The 23,664-nt window shown below is 38.7% G+C and overlaps 1 protein-coding gene across 2 annotated transcripts in view; it reads right to left on the bottom strand.

Annotated features, from left to right (window-relative positions):
• Positions 1 to 23,234, bottom strand: part of IVD (isovaleryl-CoA dehydrogenase) — a 33,019-nt gene extending 9,785 nt beyond the window's left edge. Inside the window, exons 1-7 of one of the 2 annotated variants that reach the window (XM_070756724.1) lie at positions 23,027 to 23,234; positions 15,092 to 15,181; positions 11,325 to 11,376; positions 11,005 to 11,174; positions 7,175 to 7,268; positions 4,195 to 4,331; positions 1,873 to 1,969 (exon numbers count right to left, since the gene is read on the bottom strand). In XM_070756724.1, the coding sequence (XP_070612825.1) occupies positions 1,873 to 1,969; positions 4,195 to 4,331; positions 7,175 to 7,268; positions 11,005 to 11,174; positions 11,325 to 11,376; positions 15,092 to 15,181; positions 23,027 to 23,176 (790 nt within the window). In that variant the 5' untranslated portion in view covers positions 23,177 to 23,234. Of the gene's footprint in view, positions 1 to 1,872; positions 1,970 to 4,194; positions 4,332 to 7,174; positions 7,269 to 11,004; positions 11,175 to 11,324; positions 11,377 to 15,091; positions 15,182 to 21,772; positions 21,908 to 23,026 lie in introns of those variants that run through there. The other variant, XM_070756730.1, reaches the window with a different exon arrangement.
• Between the last annotated feature and the right edge of the window lie 430 nt (positions 23,235 to 23,664).

The raw sequence follows: 23,664 nt of genomic DNA, 5'->3' as shown, positions 1-23,664 counted from the left end.
AATAACATCTGAAAAATGAGAAGGTGCATTTTCAAAAGTAGAAAAATGACGTCTCCTACAGTTCCTTAACAACATGTACCATGAGCAAATTTGGGGAGAAAATTGATCCACAGAGAAAACCAAGTAAAAGATGTTTATTTCCTTCTCCAGAAATCTAATATAGGAAATTACAATCTTGAATCCTATGCTGAATACTCATCAAGATAAAATGGGTAATGTTAATCATGAGCAGTTTCTATTTAATGTTTTTAACAAAAGATGACAGTGGCACCTTAATTATTAATGCTTTTAAAACTTACTCATACTTATCCTAAAACTCATTTCATCAGGTAGATGAAGGCAAGACGCAATTACAAAGAGATTTTATACATACATGCAAGTGATGTGCCAGTGCTTGGAGGCTGTTGGGGTCTGAATGGGTGTCAACAAGTTCAAACTCAATCCAGACAAGACAGAGTGGCTGTGGGTTTTGCCTCCCAAGGACAATTCCATCTGTCCGTCCATTACCCTGGGGGGGTGGGGTGGATTATTGACCCCTTCAGAGAGGGTTTGCAACTTGGGCGTCCTCCTCGATCCACAGCTAACATTGGAACACCATCTTTCGGCTCTGGCGAGGAGGGTGTTTGTCCAGGTTCGCCTGGTGCACCAGTTGCGGCCCTATTTGGACAGGGAGTCATTGCTCACAGTCGCTCATGCCCTTATCACCTTGAGGTTCAACTACTGCAACGATCTCTACATGGGGCTATCTTTGAAAAGTGTTCAGAAACTTCAGATCGTGCAGAATGCGGCCGCAAGAGCTATCATGGGGCTCCCTAGATTTGCCCACGTTTCTACAACACTCCGTGGCCTGCACTGGCTGCCGATCGGCTTCCGGTCACAATTCAAAGTGTTGGTAATGACCTTCAAAGCCCTTAATGGCATTGGACCAGAATACCTCCGGGACCGCCTTCTACCGCACGAATCCCAGCGGCTGATAAGGTCCCACAGAGTTGGCCTTCTCCGGGTCCTGTCGACCAAACAATGTCATTTGGCGGGCCCCAGGGGAAGAGCCTTCTCTGTGGCAGCCCCGGCCCTCTGGAATCAACTCCGCCCGGAGATTAGAACGGCCCCCACCCTCCTTGTCTTTCGCAAGTTACTCAAGACCCACCTATATCGCCAGGCATGGGGGAATTAAGACATCTCCCCCAGGCTTTCTTATATTGTATGTTTGGTATGTATGTGTTGTATGGTTTTTAAATTGTTGGGGTTTTTTAATGTAATTTTATTATTAGATTTGTTCCATTGTTATACTGTTTTTATTATTGTTGTGAGCCGCCCCAAGTCTTCGGAGAGGGGTGGCATACAAATCTAATAAATTGAATTGAATTGAATTGAATTAAGAGAATAAAGAAATGGAATGGGCATAGGCAGGACCGCTATGGAAATCAGGAGACAGAATTATTAGAATGGCCATAAATAAATTGTAGACAGCATCTGTCAAATCTGGCTGACTTCAACTCCCAGAATTGCCCAACCAGCAAACTGGCCGAGGAATTCTAGGAATAGACATCCAGACATCTTAAAGTAGCCACTGCAGATTGTCCACTGTTACCTTAAAGGACAATAAAGCATTGCTGGGTAAGTAATATGTCCAAAAAATGGAGTCTGTTTAAACAAACCATTGTTGTTAGAAAAGAGAGGAGAAGGAAAATAATGGAAGGAAAATGAGATTCAGAAGGAAAAAAAGAGGTTAAGTGTAGAGAAACAACTTTCAACTTGATTTTTCAGTTTTTAAAAATATTTTATTTAACATTCAGAAAGACAAATCTAAGGAGAGAGAAACGGGGGAGTTGTCCTTACAGCTGAAAGTAGCAGAGCTATTGTGTTACTCACCAGGAACTTTGCAGTCCTCAAAGATTAATTCACAGGTATTTGATCCTCTCATTCCCAGTTTATCCAGCTTTTGTGCTGTGCTAAAGCCAGACATATTCTGAAGAAAAGAGAGATAGAAAATGCACAGGGAAACTCTCTTCCCTTAGAAGCTGGACCAAAACACAATTCTTAAAGCTTCCAACTGATTGATTGATTGATTTGACTTCTATGCTGCACAATCCCAAAGGACTCCGGGCAGCTTACAAAATAATATAATACAATACAAAAAGATATAAAGCAATAAAAAGAAGTTGAATATATATCTAAAACTAAACCTTGTAATAAAACCCATTTGTATTTAAAAAAAAACCAGTCATAATCATATGCATATACACCATTCACACCATATTCTGTGCTGCATAGGAGCTAATCACAGAAATGACTCATGCAAAATGTATTAATGGCAACATGGTAAAGAAAGAGATCTAACACCTACAGAGATAGCAAATCAGAGACCACAAATCAACATACATGTGCCCAATTCTTAACATAAAGCCAAAACAAGCTTAAGTTTGAGTTCGTTTACCATTTGTCTAAAGTGATGTAGGGTTTCCTGCCTAAACAGGGGGTTGGATTAGAAGACCTCCAAGATCTCTTCCAACTCTGTTATTATAGAAACATAGAAACAAAGAAGACTGACGGCAGAAAAAGACCTAATGGTCCATCTAGTCTGCCCTTATACTATTTCCTGTATTTTATCTTAGGATGGATGTATGTTTATCCCAGGCATGTTTAAATTCAGTTACTGTGGATTTATCTACCACGTCTGCTGGAAGTTTGTTCCAAGGATCTACTACTCTTTCAGTAAAATAATATTTTCTCATGTTGCTTTTGATCTTTCCCCCAATTAACTTCAGATTGTGTCCCCTTGTTCTTGTGTTCACTTTCCTATTAAAAACACTTCCCTCCTGTACCTTATCTATCCCTTTAACATATTTAAATGTTTCGATCATGTCCCCCCTTGTCCTTCTGTCCTCCAGACTATACAGATTGAGTTCATTAAGTCTTTCCTGATACGTTTTATGCTTAAGACCTTCCACCATTCTTGTAGCCCGTCTTTGGACCCGTTCAATTTTGTCAATATCTTTTTGTAGGTGAGGTCTCCAGAACTGAACACAGTATTCCAAATGTGGTCTCACCAGCGCTCTATATAAGGGGATCACAATCTTCCTCTTCCTGCTTGTTATACCTCTAGCTATGCAGCCAAGCATCCTACTTGCTTTCCCTACCGCCTGACTGCACTGTTCACCCATTTTGAGATTATATTATATTATAAACCCCAAGATAATGTAGGTTCTAAATAAATTAGGGTTGTTATATAATTTGTATGAAAAGCAGTAATTATTCCTTTATTTGGCAGGGCGTTAACCTATCAGATTTTTATGAGATGTTTTACAATGGCTGTAAATCAGTGGTGGATTGCTTCCATTTCACCCAGGTTCGGGCAAACCAGTAGCGGCAGCAGTGGGAGGCTCCGCCTACCCGCCCAAACATCATCATGGACGATCTGCGTCTTGCTAGTTATTAAACTGTTTCCATTATATAATCAGCTTGAGGCTTCAGGGTGATTCACTAATTATGAATATGCATACAGAAAATAATAAAGGGTCTATCCCTCTAACAAGAGTTAGATTAGATTTATTGGATTTATATGCCGCCCCTCTCCGCAAACTCGGGGCGGCATATAAATATAAAAATATAAAAATAAATATAAATGATAGTTTTCTATCATATGTGGCAAGGTACTTCTTAATTTACACAAAGATGGACATGGGAATGACTATAAAAATATTTTAAAGTAAGAATGCCATCAAATAGGTTTATAACTTTTCTCACATCATCTTGTAGGATATGTTGTTCCAGTTCAAAAACTCAAGAGAGGAACTTCCTTGAGCTCACTGAAGTTAAACATGACAAGGTAAATTATTATCTTAAGGTCCTAATCTTGCCAATTTAGAGTGGTTTTTAAGGAACTATTCTTACCATATGGACAAAGGCAACTCTATCTCTGCCAAAGTCAACACTGTTGGCTCAGAACACTCAAGGAAACCAGCAAAATGTCTCATCTTTTGAGTTTCAAGATTGGCTAGAGAAGATGGAACTGTTGGCCTCTATTTTGGAAACAATGTTGTTTCAGTGAATTCAGGATTATGACTTTTTAAATTTTTTCTAATAAATAAGTTCTTCTATATCCAGTTGAAAGGACATGATATCCATAAATGTGTGTAAAATAGTTTACGTGGAACAAGAAAACAAGCATTTTTTACAACCCTGGAGACATACCTTTTCCACAATGAATGCTGTTATACCGTGAGAACTTGGAACAGCACTGGGGTCCGTTTTAGCATAAACAATTAGAACATCAGCATCTGGCCCATTAGTAATCCAAAATTTGTTTCCATTCAGAACAAAATAATCCCCTGGAAAGGAAAGATGAACTGCTTTACTTATCTGGTTCACAAAACACTCAAAGTCAACGTATTTCTAGAAAGTCCTATATTTATTTATTGGATTCCCAAGACAATTGAAATTTCCAGAAGTGTTTCTTCTCAAATTCTGAATACCTGTTTGCTTTTATATCTATGTTCGTGAGATCATTTTTATACTTAGATATAGAGAATTATTATATAATTTAGGTCTTTCCATAATCAGCCAGTTTCCTTGAAAAAAAGGAGCAGATTTGTCCTACGCAAACAACACATTCATCAAAGAATTAGTCAGCTAGAAGGATTGGCCCACAGGTCAGTACACCTCGAACAGTCTGAAGTTATGACTCAATCATACCTCTATTCAATATTTTATTTTTCACCTCACAACTCTGCTCCACACAATTTTTGCTTAAAGTGGTCGAAACAATCAGAAACCTTTGTTCTCTGTGTTCCCCATGCCTGCCAATAAACCCAACCCTCAAATTTGAAGCAAGAAGAAGAGCCTTCTCTGTGGTGGCCCCGACCCTCTGGAACCAGCTCCCCCTGGAGATCAGAACTGCCCCCACCCTCTTTGCCTTTCGTAAAGTTCTTAAGACCCATCTCTGCCGTCAGGCATGGGGGAACTGAGACATCTCACCCGGGCATATGCAGTTTATACATGGTATGTTTGTGTGTATGCTTGATTTTAATAATGGGGCTTTTAGTGGTTGTTGTTTTTTAATTATTAGATTTGTTCTTACATTGTTTTTGTTATTGTTGTGAGCTGCCCCGAGTCTACGGAGAGGGGCGGCATACAAATCTAATAAATAATAATAATAATAATAATAATAATAATAATAATAATAATAATAATAATAGAAAGTAAATGTGAATATCAGAAAGATGCAGAAATTATTTTATATATCAATACACACCTGGATGGATGCAATATCTTTCAAAGGTGACTGTATGAACTTCAGCTAGATGATCCTTCTGCACCATTGGAAAGCATCTTCTTCTTTTAAAGATCCCATCAGGCAAGGTGGAGTCTGGGCAACTGATTGGAGCTAGCAGTGTTTTAATGGCTGGATGCCATTAAACAGAGTTTTGTTCGGTAGATATATTCTCAGTGTGCCCAGAAAGAGAAATATTTGCCTCTACCTAGGCTTGAACTCACAGCCTCCTGACTGTGAGGCGAGAGCTCCACCTCTAGGTCACCACGTTCACTCCTTTTGCCCAGGTTTGCCCGGTGCACCAGTTGCGGCCCTATTTGGACAGGGAGTCATTGCTCACAGTCGCTCATGCCCTCATCACTTCGAGGTTCGATTACTGCAAGGCTCTCTACATGGGGCTACCTTTGAAAAGTGTTCAGAAACTTCAGATCATGCAGAATGCGGCCGCGAGAGCCATCGTGGGGCTTCCCAGATTCGCCCATGTTTCTACAACACTCCGTGGCCTGCACTGGCTGCCGATCAGTTTCCGGTCACAATTCAAAGTGTTGGTTATGACCTTTAAAGCCCTACATAGAATTGGACCAGAGTACCTCTGGAACTGCCTGCTACCGCACGAATCCCAGTGACCGATAAGGTCCCACAGAATTGGCCTTCTCTGGGTCCCGTTGACTTAACAATGTCGTTTGGCAGACCCCAGGGGAAGAGCCTTCTCTGTGGCGGCCCCGGACCTCTGGAATCAACTCCCCCCAGAGATTAGAACTGCCCCCACCCTCCTTGTCTTCCATAAATTACTCAAGACCCAGCTATATCGCCAGGCATGGGAGAACTGACACACCTCCCCAAGGCTTTTATATTTTATGTTTGGTATGTATGTGTTGTTTGGTTTTAAATGATGGGGGTTTATATATTTTTTTCTCTTTTAATATTTATATTTGTTCCACTGTAACATTATTTTTATTATTGTTGTGAGCCGCCCCGAGTCTTCGGAGAGGGGCAGCATACAAACCTAATAAATTATTATTATTATTATTATTACACTACTGCAATCATGGCCCCAAATTGAGTGATATGGGGCTGGGGGTGGTTTGAATCCAGAAAAGGAGACATGTAATTCTACATCAGCAATGAGGATTTCCTGGCTTTGCCTACTTTGTATCTAAAGCTTGAAATCTGACAGAATTATTTAAACAGAATGCAACAAGTACAGGGTAGAATTGCAGAAAGGAAAAATCACGGCTACATTTTCCCACTCACAATCAATGGATATGGGTTGATTGGCAGTGATCATCAATGAAAATAAAGAATCTGAGGATGGGACAATAAGGATCCATGCTGGATAACGCATTGTCAGCTGCGCTTAGCCTGAGAACAGTTTCGGAGTATAAGACATATTGGTGTATAAGGCGTACCTTATTTTGGGGGCAGGAAAATAGGGGGGGGGGGGGAAATCTACCTACCAAATATTTATCTGGCTAGCATCCTTAGCTTCAACACATCATTTTATCCCCTGGCTAGGGCTGGGAAAAAAACCTTTTCCGGAAGGAATAGCAATGAAAACAAGTCTGCAAAGACTTAGGACTGGGAAAAAACTTCAGAATAGCAATGAAAAAATCCTGCAAGCCGGGAAGATCATTAGCACTTCGTTAGGGCAGGGGAAAAAAGCTTCCAAAAAGTTACATTCGGAGTATAAGAGACACCCAAATTTTCAGTCTCTTTTTGGGGGGGGAGTAGGAGGAGGGGGTGTCTTATACTCTGAAAAATACGGGACATCAGAATTAGTATAAGTTAAAGTGTGGACATAAAAGAATATCTAGAAAAGCTTGATGTGTTAAAGTGGAAGTCCAGGCGTCATTAAGTATCGTTTTACAAATATTTTTCCCATGTATATGCAATATTTTTTACCTTTTTTGTCTGCCCTCAGCTTCATGGAGACAACATCAGAACCAGCATTGGATTCACTCATTGCTAGTGCTCCAATATGTTCTCCACTAATCAACTGGAAGGATAAGATGAAAAATAAGTCTATTTTGCTGCTATCATTACTGTTTTTTAAAAAAATATATTAAAATATTCACAAGAATCTGGTTTTTATGCTTTGGGGAACTGCAAATAGCAAGTGTTATCACTGGCAGAATTCTCCAAATAATTTTATTAATGACATTGTAGAACGTCACACCAAACAAGAAAATATACTGTAATTCTGTTATAGCAAATGAGTAATGAAATATTGTTCGGAACGGAGGAGAATAGTTAAATTTAAGTTTAATTGGATTTGTATGCCGCCCCTCTCCAAGGACTCTATAGTACCAAGACAAAAGCATTAGTAGCTGTCCATGATGTCTTCTCCCTTATTGCCTTTTGAAAACAGGACCAAATTGATGTATACTTGAGAAATGATCAGATCATTGAAAACAAGAGTTTGAAAATCTGACAGGAGCCATGGGTCTGGAACAAGATGTCAAAATCTCAGCCCATGTGTTAAAATTGCAATAGTCCTTTACTCTCAAAATAGAATTGTAGATAATATTCAGTTATCGTCCAAAATGCAGCCATGCAAGCGGTTTTGGGCTTTCCAAGACATACCCATATCTCACCATTACTCTGCAGACTGCATTGGCTGCGGATTGGTTTCTGGACACAATTCAAAGTGTTGGTTATGACCTATAAAGCCCTACATGGCATAGGACCAGATTACCTCCGAGACCGCGTTCTACCACATGAATCCCAGCGTCCGGTCAGGTCCCACAGAGTTGGTCTCCTCAGGGTCCCATCAGCCAGACAATGTAGGCTGGCAGGACCTAGGGGAAGAGCCTTCTCTGTGGGGGCCCCGACCCTCTGGAATCAGCTGCCACCGGAGATTTGCACTGCCCCCACCCTCCTTGCCTTCCAAAAAAGTTTAAAGACTCATCTTTGTCGCCAGGCCAGGAGTCATTAGATCTTTTCCCTGACCAGCAAGTGTTTTTTACTGTGTTTTATGGAATGAATGATTATGAATGTTTTAAATTATTTTAGGATTTTTAGGGTTTTTTAATTATATTAGTTGGATTAGATGTATTACTATGTTTTTATATATGTTGTGAGCTGCCCAGAGTCCTCGGAGAGGGGCGGCATACAAATCCAATTAAATTAAAAAAAATAAAAAATAAAAAATGTTATGTCATCTTGGCACAACAGCCCTTTCATTCCCTTGCTTTCTGTTATTTCTCTCCCCCTCTTCATATTTACATCTATTCTTTTTCCAAGCTCATTTAGTACACTGGAATGAAGCAATATAGTTAGACTCTGTAGATTTCAGTCTTTCAATTTAAGACAGTGGGGTCCTTGGGTAAACTTGTACATTTCTCAGGAAGAATGAAATAGATAAACCCAGTGAAGGGCTACCAAATGTTTTACTACCACACTGTGGGCATGGTTTATGCAGGAAGCCCGGCTTTTTCTTTCAACATCTTTCAATGCAAATTGGGTGCTCTGGGGTGGAGCTCCATTTTAGCTACCCCACTGCATTCCCCCCTGTCTGGGTAGAAGCCCACCGCTGGATAAACCATATAAGTTACCCATTTTTAACAGCATTACGGGTGAAAATAATTTCACTAATTGGAGAAAGAATAGTTCGGAATAAGGAAAATGTACTTCATGGAAACAGAATGCAAAAATTGGGATCTCCTTTACTGTTCCAGCCCAGATTTTAATAAATGGAAAACAATAACTGTCAGAGCATTATTTTAAAAATATCACCAAGTCCATCATATGGAAACTATCATCCTTCCTTATTTAATTTGTATTTAAAGCACTATTAGCTCATCAGCTCTGGCACTCGCCTATTTAATGCAAAGTTGTTTTTAATGAAATGCTCTCTTGCAATAATGGGTACTCTCTTGGGGAAGGGTGATTTAAATAAAAATTAGAATATCCCTACTCTGTAAAAAAAATATAATGGTGCAAATGGTAGATATTTCATTTTACATCAATTGGGCAGTGATTGCACAGTTCTCACTGGAATATCAGTGAAAGGGTAAGAATAGGAGACTAATCAAGTCAAAAGCCTCTTCATATCCAAAATCTATTCTTTTATTCTCTAAATGAGGAGAAAAAATGCATCTTTTTAAAGGTCTCCTATAGGCAGCATACATATTAGGGCTGTGAACTGTCTTTTTTTGATGAATTAAGAAGAACAAAGTCTTGTAACTACTTCACAACTGTATGGATATTTTCATAGATGCATAAGCACAACAGTAGACCCTCATTATCTATGGAGATTCCTAAGGTAATGGTTGTCTCAATGGTACTTTTTCAAGATGCAACTGGACTTCCTTGTTTTTCTTAGAAGATGTTTCACTTCTCATCCAAGAAGCTGCTTCAGCTCTAACGCGCAAATGGTTCAGTTTGAGATAGAGACAACATAGACTCATCCCCAACAGCCTGCACCTGTGCTCAATAGTGAAGGGACACAGGGCAGAAAATTTTCTGCAGAAAACACAGCTCCATAACACAATTCCAAGAAGGCTCCACACCCATTTGCACTACTCAGGTGACCCTCCAAATGGCCTCAACGACTCTCTGAAAGAATACAAATGACCAGCCGTCTGCAAGAAATATAAATCCTTCCATTCCCCACCATCCAGTCAGAGCTGAAGAAGTTTCTTGGATGAGAAGTGGAATATCTTCTAAGAAAAACAAGAAAATCCAGTTGCTTCTTGACAAAGCACCTTTGGGACAAGATCCCCATTGCAAAAAAACTAGATTAAATTTCAAGTTGTAATTGTGGCTGAACCCAGACTGAAAACTACAGAACCAGATCTCAAAGAGCCTGCAGAAGGGCATGTAGTATCTAAGGCAGAGGTCTTCAAACCTGGCAACTTTAAGACGTGTGGACTTCAACTCCCAGAATTCTGTTGTGCTGTGCTGTGCTATGTTGAGCTGGTTGGAGATTTCTGGGAGTTGAAGTCCACTACTCTTAAAGTTGTCAAGTTTGAGGACCCCTGATCTAAGGCATAGTCTTAGGGGCCTCTTCAAACTTGCCACCAAGTAGAAATGCTTAATATGTTAGAGGAAATTTTAAGGTTAAGTTAGAAGTTAAATAAAATGAAATTCAGTTTTTGTTGTTCTCACAAAAATATCCTTTGCAGATTTAAGATTGTTTTCTTTATTTCTCATTAATTTGTAGCGACAAATAAGACATGAAAGTTGAAGATGGTTTTAAGTCCAGCTGTTTTTACATTGATTTCCCCCCCTACAATACATAGATAAACAAAAGATATTTTATAAAGATTAAGTAAAACAATTGAGGCAAAATAATGTTACTTGCATATAGTCTAAAACAAAATGAATACAGATAGTCCTTGACTTATGACCACAAGCAAGTCCAAATTTTCTGTCATTAAGTGAATTTTGCCCCATTTCATGACTTCTCTTGCCACAGTTGTTAAGTGAATCGCTGCCGTTGTTAAATTAGTAACATGGTTATTAAGTGCATCTGGTTTCCCCATTGACTTTGCTTGTCAGAAGGTCACAAACAGGATCACTTGACCCCTGCATCTGAATGTTCACTAGATGACCATGGAAATGTTGCAACAGTTGCAAGTATGAAAAATAGTCATAAGTCACTTTTTCAGCGCCGTTGTAACTTTCAACGGTCACTAAATGAAATGTTGTAAGTCAAGGACTACCTGTATATCGAATTCAAGTTATTGCATGCTTTTGTCCTACTATGTCATCGGCTTATTTCTACAAACCTTGGGGAGATATTTCTCTTTTTGCGCTTCGTTGCCATTCCTCACCAACTGATTGATGCACAGATTGGAATGAGCACCATAGCTTAATCCAATAGCTGCTGAAGCCCGAGATATTTCTTCCATTATCAGTACATGGTCCAGATAGCCCATCCCTGATCCACCATACTCAACTGGAAGGAATTGGGGAGTGGAAAGGTAGAAAAGTTTATAATTAGACTGACTAGCCTAGAAATTGCCCCTAGTCCAATATATCCATATCGCCACATACTGCAAATCCATAGGCCCCAAAGGCTTGTTCAACGCTGAATGCATATACGTACCTGGAACTGTTACTCCCAGAACTCCTAGGTCTCCGAGCTTCTTCCAGAATTCCTACAAAGAATGGAACAAAGCTATAAGCAAGATTTTGGCCTAATGTAAGAAGACTTGGGTTTTACAATGTCCTTAAGTATCCTAGTTAAATATCACTACAAATATAAAATGCTGGGTAAAATATCTATTGCCCAACATTACAAATGAAGGATTGGTCAGTTGAAGATTGGTTCATTTGCTGTTCCATCTGGTACAATTCTAAATTAACACTTTATCATCATTGTGGGTAATCATTAGCTCACTAAGATAAAAAATGAGAATTTCCCCTGCAGTGAGAGAAATTAATTAAAATTTGAAACTGACATTATTTATCAAGTACAGTTAGTAGAATCTCTGCATTGAAAGACCATTTTAATATGAAGTGTCTTGTACGGCTACATTTCAGGTTTAGGATTTAGTTGCTGAATTGTTATTTTCCAGTTTAATCAGTGACAGCTTACAGCCAACACTTTTAAGAGGGGAAAACTCTAAAAAGTCTTTTCCCTAGTCCCTTTTGGACTGCAAATAATTAATTTGCAAGCATGTGGAATGCTACAGTTTTTACAATATTGATATTCAGCTTACTAATTCTGGCTGTTTGCCCAATTTAACAATGAAACGTGATTAAATACTTGCCCAGAAATCACAACCAATATATCACAGAAAAGTGCAACCAAATTCAGTTTGCATAGCAAACTAGCAATAGCATTATAGCAATAGCATTTAGATGTATATACAGCTTCACAGTGTTTTTACATCCCTCTCTAAACAGTTTACAGAGTCAGCATATTTTCCCCAACAATTTAAGTCCTCGTTTTAACTATCTCGGAAGGGTAGAAGGATGAGCCTGATGAGATTCGAACTGCCAAATTGCGATCAGCAGAAGTAGCCTGCAGTACTGCACTCTAACCACTGTGCCACTACAGCTCAGATGTCCTCCTTTTTGGTCCTATCTCAGCACCTGGCTGTTTTATACCTATCTTTGCAAACAGCATTAGCCACAATGATCTGAGCAAGACTGTCACATACAGGATAATGGAAGGTTAATCCTTCCTTTCTCGCCTGGTCTCCATGCTTGAAAAAACAACTTTCTAAACTACGAGTCCTCAAACTTGGCAACTTTAAGACTCCAGCAATGCTAGAGAATTCTGGGAGTTGAAGTACACAACTCCCAGAAGTTGCCAAGTTTGAAGACTTCTGTTACAGAGCTTCTAAGCATCTCCAGAAAAAACTAGGAATGAAAGATCAAGCTGGTTTTTTATTGATGGAAGAGAATATGTGTAGCCCAACGTTGAACTGTGGGTACTTTGGTAAGACTAAGTAACATCTAGGCAGGTTTCCTCTCAGAGCAGAGCTAGCAAGCCAGCAATCTGCAGCTGCCTGTAATTTATTTATTTTATTTATTTATTAGATTTGTATGCCGCCCCTCTCCGTAGACTCGGGGCGGCTGACAATTTTCAGTTTACTCATGAGCACCATGCAATTCAAAGTGTTGGTTATGACCTATAAAGCCCTACATGGCATTGGAGCAGATTACCTCCAGGACCGCCTTCTGCCGAATTACTCCCAGTGACCGGTTAGGTCCCACAGAGTCGGCTTTCTCCGGGTCCCGTCAACTACTAGACAATGTCATTTGGCAGGACCTAGGGGAAGAGCCTTCTCTGTGGAGGCCCCGGCCCTCAGGAATCAGCTCCCCCCGGAGATTCGTACTGCCCTCACCCTCCTTGCCTTCCGTAAACGTTTAAAGACTTATCTGTGCCACTAGGCTTGGGGCCATTAGACCCTAGCCCCCTGGCCGACGAGTGTAGTATGTCTTGCTGTGTGAATGGGAATGAATGATTTTAAATGTTATTGGAGTTTTTCAAGTTTTTTAGGTATATTAATTCAATTTTTTAGATATGCATATTGTTTATTGTTTTGATATGTTGTGAGCCGCCCCGGGTCCTCGGAGAGGGGCTGCATACAAATCCCATAAATAAATAAATAAATGAATGAATGAACAAATAAAAAAATAAATGAATGAACGAACAAACAAAAAAATTTAAAAAACCATGTTCACGAGTAAAAAACAGCTTAGAAGCAGACAGAAGTTTATTGCTTTACTCGCTCTGCTCTGAGAGGAAAACTGCCTTTTCCTCTCCGACTTGTGTTAGCAGAGAGGAGGCAGAGGTGGGTGCCGGCCAATCGCTTCTCAGCCAGCGTGGTGTCATGGGTTCCCTTGTCCTGGCTCTCGTAACATGCCACCACAGACACACACAAGGACTTCTCCCTCCAGAAACTTCAGAGGCCGAGCCGATTTCTTTTTCCCCTCCTACTGCTGCGAGGGCTTTGTGGCGCCTGCGCGGAGGCTTCTTCCTTCACAGGCCGTGAGCAGCCGCCTCCCGAGGTTTGGGGGAGGGAAGCAGGGTATGTTAAAGAAAGGCAAAAGAGAAGTGGGATCAGGAGTGGGAGAGATGCGTGTCTCGCAATGGGGTGCAATTTGGGGCTGGAAGATGGGGTGGGAGGGCCGCGAGACACAGATCTTACTGGATACTGCCTGCTCCGGATCATCTCTCAGCCATTAGTGTGAGTGCTACAAACCCAGCTTCTGCACATGTGCAGAAGAAACCCTCCACAAAATGGCAGCGCCTATGGCACTGCTGAGAGAGCCAGTTCGGGGGCGTGGCCAAGCTGGCCATCACTCCTAGTTCGGCGAGAGGGGGAAAATACTGGCAGAAACCCACCTCTGGCAGGCACACAAAAACAAGATGGCAACATGTATGCAGTGCTGGAAACTCAGCTTCTGCACATGTGCAGAAAAAAAACCCCTGGAAATTTATACCCCCCCAAAAAAAATCTAAAAAAGAAAATATGGCAATGCCCATGGACTGGCACCATCTGAACCAGTTCCATGATGTCATTGTGACATCACCAGTAGTTTGCTATGGTCCAAACCATGAGGAAATCACCTCTGTGAGAGATACTAACAACTAGTTATTATTTTTAAGATGCATCTGCATGATCATAGACTAGATTAGGACATCGAGAACTGATTTTATAAATAAACAAGCATATTTTTATAAACTTAATAATATAATACAAAAGGTGTACAAAATATTGAGGATAAACTTCTTAAATACTAAAGGATTTAATTAAAACACAACAGTAAAAGTAAGTCCCATAAAATAACTCCCGTTTATAAAATGTTACTTTTGGATGGAATTCCCTGTTTTAGAAGATTAACACTGTTAATACTATTTATTTTTATAACATGACCCCCTCTTTATTTATTTTTAATTTTTTTTAATTGCAACAAATTCCAAATAAAATAAATAAAAACCAGGGACAGAGGGTTCTTTTTGTCAGTGTTCAAATTAACTTTACAAGAAAGATTTTACTTAGACATTTAATTAAATTCACTCTTTCTAACAAGCACTATCTCATAATAATAATAAATAATAATAATAATAATAATAATAATAATAATAATAATAATAATAATAATTTATTAGATTTGTATGCCGCCCCTCTCCGAAGACTCCCCCGAAGACTTACTTGATTCTTTAGTATTTGTATATTTATGTTACATGCATTTATACTCTAAAAATTTAATACAGAGTTTTATTTTCTCCAAGTTGATGCTTTACAGGTCAATATGGGGTAATAGGAGTTGTGAAATCTACCTGAGGGGCATTTGGCTAAGAAACTAAATTACTAAAAATCACTGAATCAGATGCATGGCTATTGAAACACTCACCCTCATATCTTTGAATTCATTATCATGATCAATTTCTTGAGCCTTTGGAGCCAAGTGTTCCTGACAGAATTTGGTCATGGTTTGCCTAAGCTGTCCAAAATACAACGAAAAATGCATATTAGAAATAAACATTGTTAATTTCCTTTTCTTGCTTAACATTAAAAATATAAATATCATTTGCAATACAAGATAGTTATCAGCTGAGTAGGAGGCTACCCCTTTGTATTTGTGTGAATTGAGGCAAGGACAGTTTTATTATTTAACAAATGAAATGAATTTGTGTCATCGAGAAAAAAAATGTGATGAATAGCAACAGTTCCAGTGAGACCTGCCTATCTGCATTAGGGTATGATTTCATAGTCGTAAACAGGTTTCTATTATTCCCATATTCTGTCTTTCCTTGCACAATCCCTTGGAGGTGGGTGGGTTTGTCCCTGAGTAGTTACCTGAACTTCCTCCGAGGGAAATCTGGATTTTAATCTTACAATTCAATCTTAGTAGAGCGTTCACTACTGCATCTGTATGATATCTCAAGCATATTATGAGACAAGATCTATTATTGTCCATAGTAGGAGACTCCCCCTCTGTATTTGTGTGAACTGAGGCAAGGACAGTTTTATTATTTAACAAATGAAATGAATTTGTGTCATTGAGAAAAAAAAATTGTGATGAATAGCAACAATTAGGATTCAATTCTATGGCTTCAAGAATGTTGCCATAGGTTACAACAGGAGAGATTGTTTTTCTTCTAACTTGTTCCTGGGATGGAGCAAGATTCTAATGAATAAATTATTTGGAGAGCTATTGCTAATAATCTAGTATTCCCCAAGGACCCCCATCAAAGTCGCAACATATAAAGACCAATTTTTATTTACTTTATCTGATTATCGAACTGCCTGAGCCCCTAAAGGTTCTGGACAGTTTTAAATTATGAGAGAAAAAGCATGTAGAGAAAACAATAGCGGCCCAGGTCTACCAGCATGTACCCTAATCATCAAGGAATCTATGTAATTCTAACATTAAATATGTGTGTTTTCCCAGAAATCTGGGTGGTCTTTCTATGAGATATTAAAGACCTGGATGTACCCACAACCTATTGGACTAAAAAAAATTAAGCAGTACCACTGAGTTGTTTTTTTAAAAAGATGTTTCTAATTTTAAAATCTATGTTACTAAATTTATAAATATAATTTATAAATTTATAAATATGGAAACCTGTTCCTTTTGTATTTTGTTTTATACTTTGTGCTATTAGTTTTTTTCTTCAATGAGATCGATGGTTTTATAATGTGTATAAATTGAATGAATGTAAAATGTTCAGGAGGGAGATGTAGATAGCTTTTCACACCGATTCCTGTCCCTGTAGCAATAATCTTAATTTCTTTAAAGGTTTTACACTCAGTAGAGATTCTGAAGAGCTCAACAGGATGGCTCAGCCCAACAATGTTGACAAGTGGTACAGGAAATGTGAAATCAAGTAAAGACAATACATGGTCTTCACATGTTTTAGATTTGAATTCCCATCTACCCTGACTTAACCAGCAGAGGGCACTGGGCTGTCCATCCATGATTAATTTTATCTAATTTGCATTACAGCAGGTCTTCTTACTTGACAACTTTAAGACTTGTGGACTTCAACTCAGTCCACAAGTCTTAAAGTTGCTACGTTTGGGGACCCCTGCAATAGAGGATTGTTGCGCTATGCTGTTTGTCAACATTTGACTAAATCTTACTTTCTTTGAATAGAGGACAAAGGAATAAAATTATATGAACAAACTGGCTAGGTTTTCTGAAGTTGTTTCAACTATGATAGAAATTTTCATGATCTTTCCCCCCTCTTTTGTTATATGTAGATGCTTATACCATTATTTGTTAATTTAGATCAGATTGTTAATATTACTTGATACAGGTAGTCCTTGACATACAACAATTAACCCCAAAACTTCCATTGCAAAGCAAGGCATTTGTTAAGTAAGTTTTATTCCACACTATGGCTTTTTTTAACCACATTTTTTACCACTATAGAATATAATTCTTTATTGGCCAAGTGTGATTGGACACACAAGGAATGTTTGGTGCATATGCTCTCAGTGTACATAAAAGAAAAGATACATTTGTCAAGAATCATCAGATACAACACTTAATTATGGTCATAGGATACAAATAAGCAATCAGGAAACAATCAATATTAATCTAAATTGTTGTTTATAGTTGTTAAATGAATCATTCAGTCATTAAAGTGAATATGGCTTCCGCAATTGCTTGTCGGAAGCTAGCTGGGATGATGATCACGTGACCCTGTGACCAGGGATGGGTTGCTACCAGTGCAGTAGGTGACTGCACACCAGTAGAGGGCGCCAGATCGTGCAATTTGCGCACAAGTGCTCTGGTGCCACTCCTTCAGGCACCACCATATTTTTTCTTTAATTTTTTGTATTTTTTGCTTCCTATGCATGCACAGAAGCAAAATCTTGTAAGAGGACACATGCACGAGAGAGATTCCAGCAATTTTTGCTTCCGCGCATGTGCGGAAGCAAAAAATCACTGGAATCTCTCTCTCTCTTGTGCATCTCCTCACAAGGTTTTGGCGCAATTTTGCTTCCTGCACCTATATCACACTGGGACAATGCAATTGCCACAAATACAAGCCGTTTGCCAAGCACACAAATTTTGATCATGTGACCATGGGGATGCTGCAACCATTGTAAGTGTGAAAAACAGAAAAAAAGAAGTTAATTAAATTCATACAATTGTTTATTGATCTGTTTTAGCCTCAGACCTATTTATACTGTAAAGAAAAGAGAAAAAAGGAAAGAAAAAAAATGCTCTAATGTAGTCGTGGTAATTTAAAAGTGAAAGCTGTTCCGGTTTTTTTTCCTTTCTTCTATGCAAACCGGCAAATTATTTTAACTTTTTTCTTTGCCTTAATTGATCGTGCGAATTGTTCTGTTTTTAATTAATTGTGTAAATAATAGTCTCTTTACCTTCTTTTTCTTCTTTATCAAGAAGACTCAGAATTTTATGATATCTGGCAGAAGGTATATACTTGGTGGGATAAAAAGAAAAAGAGATAAGCTTGTTGTTATATTACTTTGAAAATTTGAACTTAATAGTAAAAGCGTATTAGATTGTGATTATCTATAATATAAATGTAATTTCTTTTTCTCTTATCTTCTTTATTTTAGTTTGATTTAATCTACAAATTAAGAATTTCTATATATATATCCTTATAAACTTTTAGATGTATTTTTATGTAGTGTCTTATAATAGATATTTTAATATATTTTGTAGACGGTGTTAAACAATAAGATCTTTCTTCTTTTTATATAATGAAAACTTCTATTTTGAGCAGAGCGACTGTAGCTCCACTAAATGTTATATGTTGTGTTTGTTATGTTTGTTTGAGAAAAATAATAAAAAATATTACCAAAAAAAGAGTAAGTGTGAAAAACAGTCCTAAGTCAATTTGTAATTACAGGGTGCGTTCCAAAAGTAATGCAATTTTAAAAAAAAGTAATTTATTGAACAGATTTGCCCAAACACCTAAAATTCTTCAAAGTACTGTCCTTGGGCCTCTATACATTTTTTCCAGTGACTTAGCGGTACGCGCCCTGGAAGGCGTCTTCGGGGACCTCGCGCAAGGTCTTCGTCACGGCTGATTGGATCTCTTCTATGGACAAAGAATGGGTTCCTTTCAGGGCTGGGAACAAAAAGAAGTCTGCTGGGGCGATGTCAGGACTATAGGGGGAGTGGGGCAGTGTTGGCACCTGGTGTTTGGCCAGGAACTCACAGACTCATGGCGCGTTGTGGCAGGGCGCGTTTTTCGTCCACAGAAGAGATCCAATCAGCTGTTTGCTGAAATTCCTAAAAAGAAATAATCAGACAAAGAAGGCTTTGGAGAGGGAAATAGGATTTATTTGGGCACAATAATCTCTCTACTGTCCCAAGCGGTTTGCAAAGCATGGTGCCCCCTGGAGGTGCACACTTACAGAAACAAAATGAAGATTACTTATACTCTCACACAGATCCCTCCCAGGTACATCAGCTAATCTGATACACTGGGTTACAAACTAAGTTCAACTCCCGATACGCGCATTTCTCCTATCCACTATCCTCCTCTAAAAAGCTACGTGCAGGTATTTTTGGTTTCCTGTCTTTCAAGATGGGACACAAGCAATAGTAGATTATCTATTCTTGCTGACCATCTATCACAAGTTTTAGCAACACCTAACTGTTTGTTCCACTCTTCTGTTTCTTGCTACAAATGTCACTGGAAAAACTTTTAATCAGTCACAAAAGGAGAGTTCATACAATGGTCACACATTTTTATATACAAAACTTTAATTTTTTAAATTTTCAGCTCTCACAACCGTGACGAAGACCTTGCAAGAGGTCCCCGAAGACGCCTTCCAAGGCACGTACCGGTCATGGCAGAGTTGGTGGAGAAACTGTGTAGAGGCCCAAGGACAGTACTTTGAAGAATTTTAAGTATTTGTGCAAATCTGTTCAATAAATTACTTTTAAAAAATGCATTACTTTTGGAACGTACCCTATATATCTGTGAACAGTCACTAAAAAAATGGTTGTAAGTCACAGACTGCCCATGTTTATATTGTCTTTTCACCACTATATTATTGGTTTTTTTCCTTATTAACATTAATAGAATTGAAAGAGGACAAAAAAGATTTTGTCAAAGCATTTATTCACCGATACATTGAATCCCTTTCATAATTTATCTACTACCTAGTGATCAAGTAGGTAGGTACTTATTATCGGTAAGTACTTATAGTATAGATTATAATCCTATTGTTATGCTTCATTAAACCAGAGGGAGAGGAAGAAGGAAAATACAACGGATTTTTTTAGCGGATCAACATAACCAATCATGGCATTATAGTAACAAAGTGAAACAAAGCAAGTAATCTGTTTTAAATGTTTTCTTTTAAAAAACAAACAAACCGCAAATCAACAAGATCAACAGAGTCTTTCTAAAATAGCCATGTGAAGATGTAGCTCAAGTTTGTTAAGAGGAACATTTGTCTTAATCAATCAATCAATCAATCAATCAATCAACCAACCAACCAACCAACCAACCAACCAACCAACCAACCAACCAACCAACCAACCAACCAACCAACCAACCAACCAACCAACCAATCAGAACAGAACTAGAAGGGACCTTGGAGTCTTCTAGTCCAATTACCTGCTCAAGCAGGAGCAGGTGGTTGTTTCATCTTTTCTTGAAAACCTTCAGTGATGAAACCTACAACTTCTGAAGGCAATTTGTTCTACTGGTTAATTGTTCTCACTGTTAGGAAGTTTCCCCTTAATTTCAAGTTGCTTCTCTCCTTTATTAGTTTCCATTAATCAAGGAGAGAAGCAGCATTCACTGCAAGTCAGAGAACAAATGGATACAGAATTAAAATAACTCATATACAGCATCTTATCCTTAGGCCCATGGATATTCCCAACTCAGAATTGTATAGGTCTGTTAAGACCTGGTTCTTCTGGAGGGCTTTGGACATAATTGAACATGGAATTGTTGATTTCAAAATTAACTGATGGTTAACAGTTAACCAGTTTGTATTTATATTATTGATTTTGTAGTGCTTTGTTTATTGTTGACTATTCTATTATCTATTATGATTTAGAATGGATTACGAAAACAGCATTTTGTCAGTTGCTTGGAGACTGTAGACTGAAGCAGCATAAAAGCCAAATACATAAATAATTCTGCAAATGAAGTTGCTAGTTGTTCAACCAATCCATATGTGACAGCTATTTTTCACTGTAGTACATTACAGATACAGTACTCAGCTGGAGTATTTTATATATTTTAAATTCCATGCAGTGTAAAACATATCCATAATAGTATTGATTGCCAAACAAATACTTCATAGGAGAAATTTGGTTTATTATTCAATGCCTAGTATGTTTAAGTACATAAATATAAGATTTAGTAGCACCAATTACAAAAATTTATAATTTGGGCATGCCCAAAACATTTTTAAATTAAAAAATCTATTATTTTTACCTTTGCAGTCAACGATATTTCCACAAAAGAAAAAAAAATGCAATGTGCTAAAAAGGAATAGTGCAGCTTATTAGGTTTAGTTATTACACAAACCACATCTGAAATCTGGTTCAAAGTAGGCTACTTGATAAGTTATAATACCCTGCTATGCCCTTTGACTGATGTGCAGATTACACTAAGCCATAAACTATGTTTTACAAACCAATGCTAGGCTCAGACAATACATTAAATCAAACCAAACCAATGTCACATTATATTTGGTGCCCACATTTCCACCAAAGAGCTCTACTGAATTATCTTGCTAATTTTGAATATCACTCATAGATTCTACTATTAAAAAATGAACTTAGAACTTAGAATATAAACAATGACAACTTCAATTGTCTTGGAGTTATAAAATTCATGTCTGCTATCTAGATCATTCATGTAAGCAACAGAATCTACAACAATCTTTTAACTTATTTGAATGGTCACTACATATATGATTTGTCATGTTTGTTTTAAAAAAATATCTGTTTATTTTAAAAAATCTTACATTTTGTTGGCTTGCCCTAAAGACAGAGTAAAAATAATCAGACCTAGAGACAAGAGTAAAAAATAAAAATAAAAACACCTGAAGACATTTTGTCTTTTACTTTTAAATTTACCTGTTGCAAGGGCTATAAGATAGTGGTCGCTTTTGTTTGTTTTAGTACCTTCTACTCAAGTCACTCTTGATTCCTTGTGATTGCCTGGTCAAGTCCCTGGACTTTTCTTATCAAGATTTCAGAAGTGGTTTGCTTTCTTCCTAAAATGGTGTGAGAATAAGTGGCCAAAGATCATCCAGCTGGCTTTATGCTTAAAGCAGAGCTACAACTCTCAAGTCTCTTGATTTCCAGTGGGATGCCTTAACCATTACATCAAATTGGCTTTCTATTGCTAGGCACAAATGAGAAAAACCTACTTTTTGCAATGAAGAATAAAATGAATCTGTAAAATTCAACTTCCTTTCTTTAAAAGGTATATCAATATCCCTTGAAAATTTTAATTGAAAGAACAAGAAAAGAGACTTTAAAAATCAGAAAAAATGTGTATGACCCTTCCACACACAAAAAAACCCATGTTATATATCAAAACTGTTATTGGTTACTTAACATTTCATAACATTTCTTTGTAGTTCAACCTGGAAACTATCCTGACGTACTGCTCAATAATTACTTTTTAAGGTTGGGGTTTTTTTGCATTTCTTTGGTCTTTTTCAAAAAATTTTTTTTTTAAGTCTTTTAAAAAATTTAAATTGGTATTCATCAACCCATCTGCCCACAGTAAGGCCCACAGTTTAATAATCTGGAATTGTTCCCCAGTCAGTGCTCAATTCAAATTTCTTTAAGAGGGGTTTGAAGCAAATTACTAATAACGTGCAAAACCGCCTTGCAGAATTAAATTGTGAACTAGCAATGTTAATTAAATGGTGACTAGTAATAACCTTATCCTTCCAGGACACGATCTAAACCTCCAAGGCCATCCAGATCAGAGCTCATTACCAGCATTCTAAGCCACCAGATTCCATAACACGCTTATTCAAGTTTTTCTGGAGGAATAAATCTCCAAACATTGTAACTATTTCTCACACCTTGAAGTCATTTTATTTGCGAATGCTTTTTTTTTAATGGCCTCAACAGGGTTGATGCGATCCTCATCGCCGGCGCATACAGGATCCCCCCGTTTGCCTCTTTGGATTTTTATTCCCAAGATCAGAGTTCTGGGGAGGATCCAGGATAGGTCCGGTTCCGCTCATGGAAAAGCATCCGTAGGTGAACACACAACACGGACAGGAGGAGCCTCAGCAGCAGGTCGGCGGAGGCTGCAAGGAGGAAGCAAAGCTCGTCCGCTAACGCTTTAAAAGAAGCCGCCGCGCATACCTGCCGCTGCTCCTCGTTCAACCCATTCACCGTATCGTCCACCGAGACCCCGGCGCAGCCCCGCCGCCAGAGGGACGACAACCCGCCAAGGAAGCCGCGCCGGGAGCACCTGGTGGCGCCCTTCCCGATTATCCCGGCAGCCGCCGCCATCACGAACTCCGCAGCGACCTCACTCCGGTGGACTCTGGCAGCATTCCCACTTCTTTCTTCGACCAATCAGCGAGAGAGGGCGAGGCTTCCACTGTCCACTGGGAACTCTCGAAGTGAAAAGGAGTAGCCAATCGACGGCAGGACGGTGCCGTGCCTCTCATTACGTGTAAGAGTCGCTTGCTTCTCTCGGCTGCGTCGCCTGGCTAACGGGAGTTCGTTAGGCAGAGGAGGATTTGGCGCCGTCCTCTTTCTACTCCGCCTCCAGCCCGATTCTTGCTTTTTAAGACTCCTTTCTCCTTAGTCAACGCAAACAAAGCGTCCCCCCTCCCCCGAGTATCGTTTTTAAGCGCGCAACCCGCGGCTTAAAAGTTTCAAAAACAGGGAAATTAACCCGGAAAATAGACAGATTCTCATAAATGGGGAAAAGATAAGAGCTCTTCCCTACTGACAGCAGAATGGCATAACAATGCACGCCTGACTTAACAATG

This window comes from Erythrolamprus reginae, chromosome 1 (assembly GCF_031021105.1).
Source record: "Erythrolamprus reginae isolate rEryReg1 chromosome 1, rEryReg1.hap1, whole genome shotgun sequence".
NCBI lineage: Eukaryota > Metazoa > Chordata > Lepidosauria > Squamata > Dipsadidae > Erythrolamprus > Erythrolamprus reginae.
This window is presented reverse-complemented; position numbering and strand designations above follow the sequence as displayed.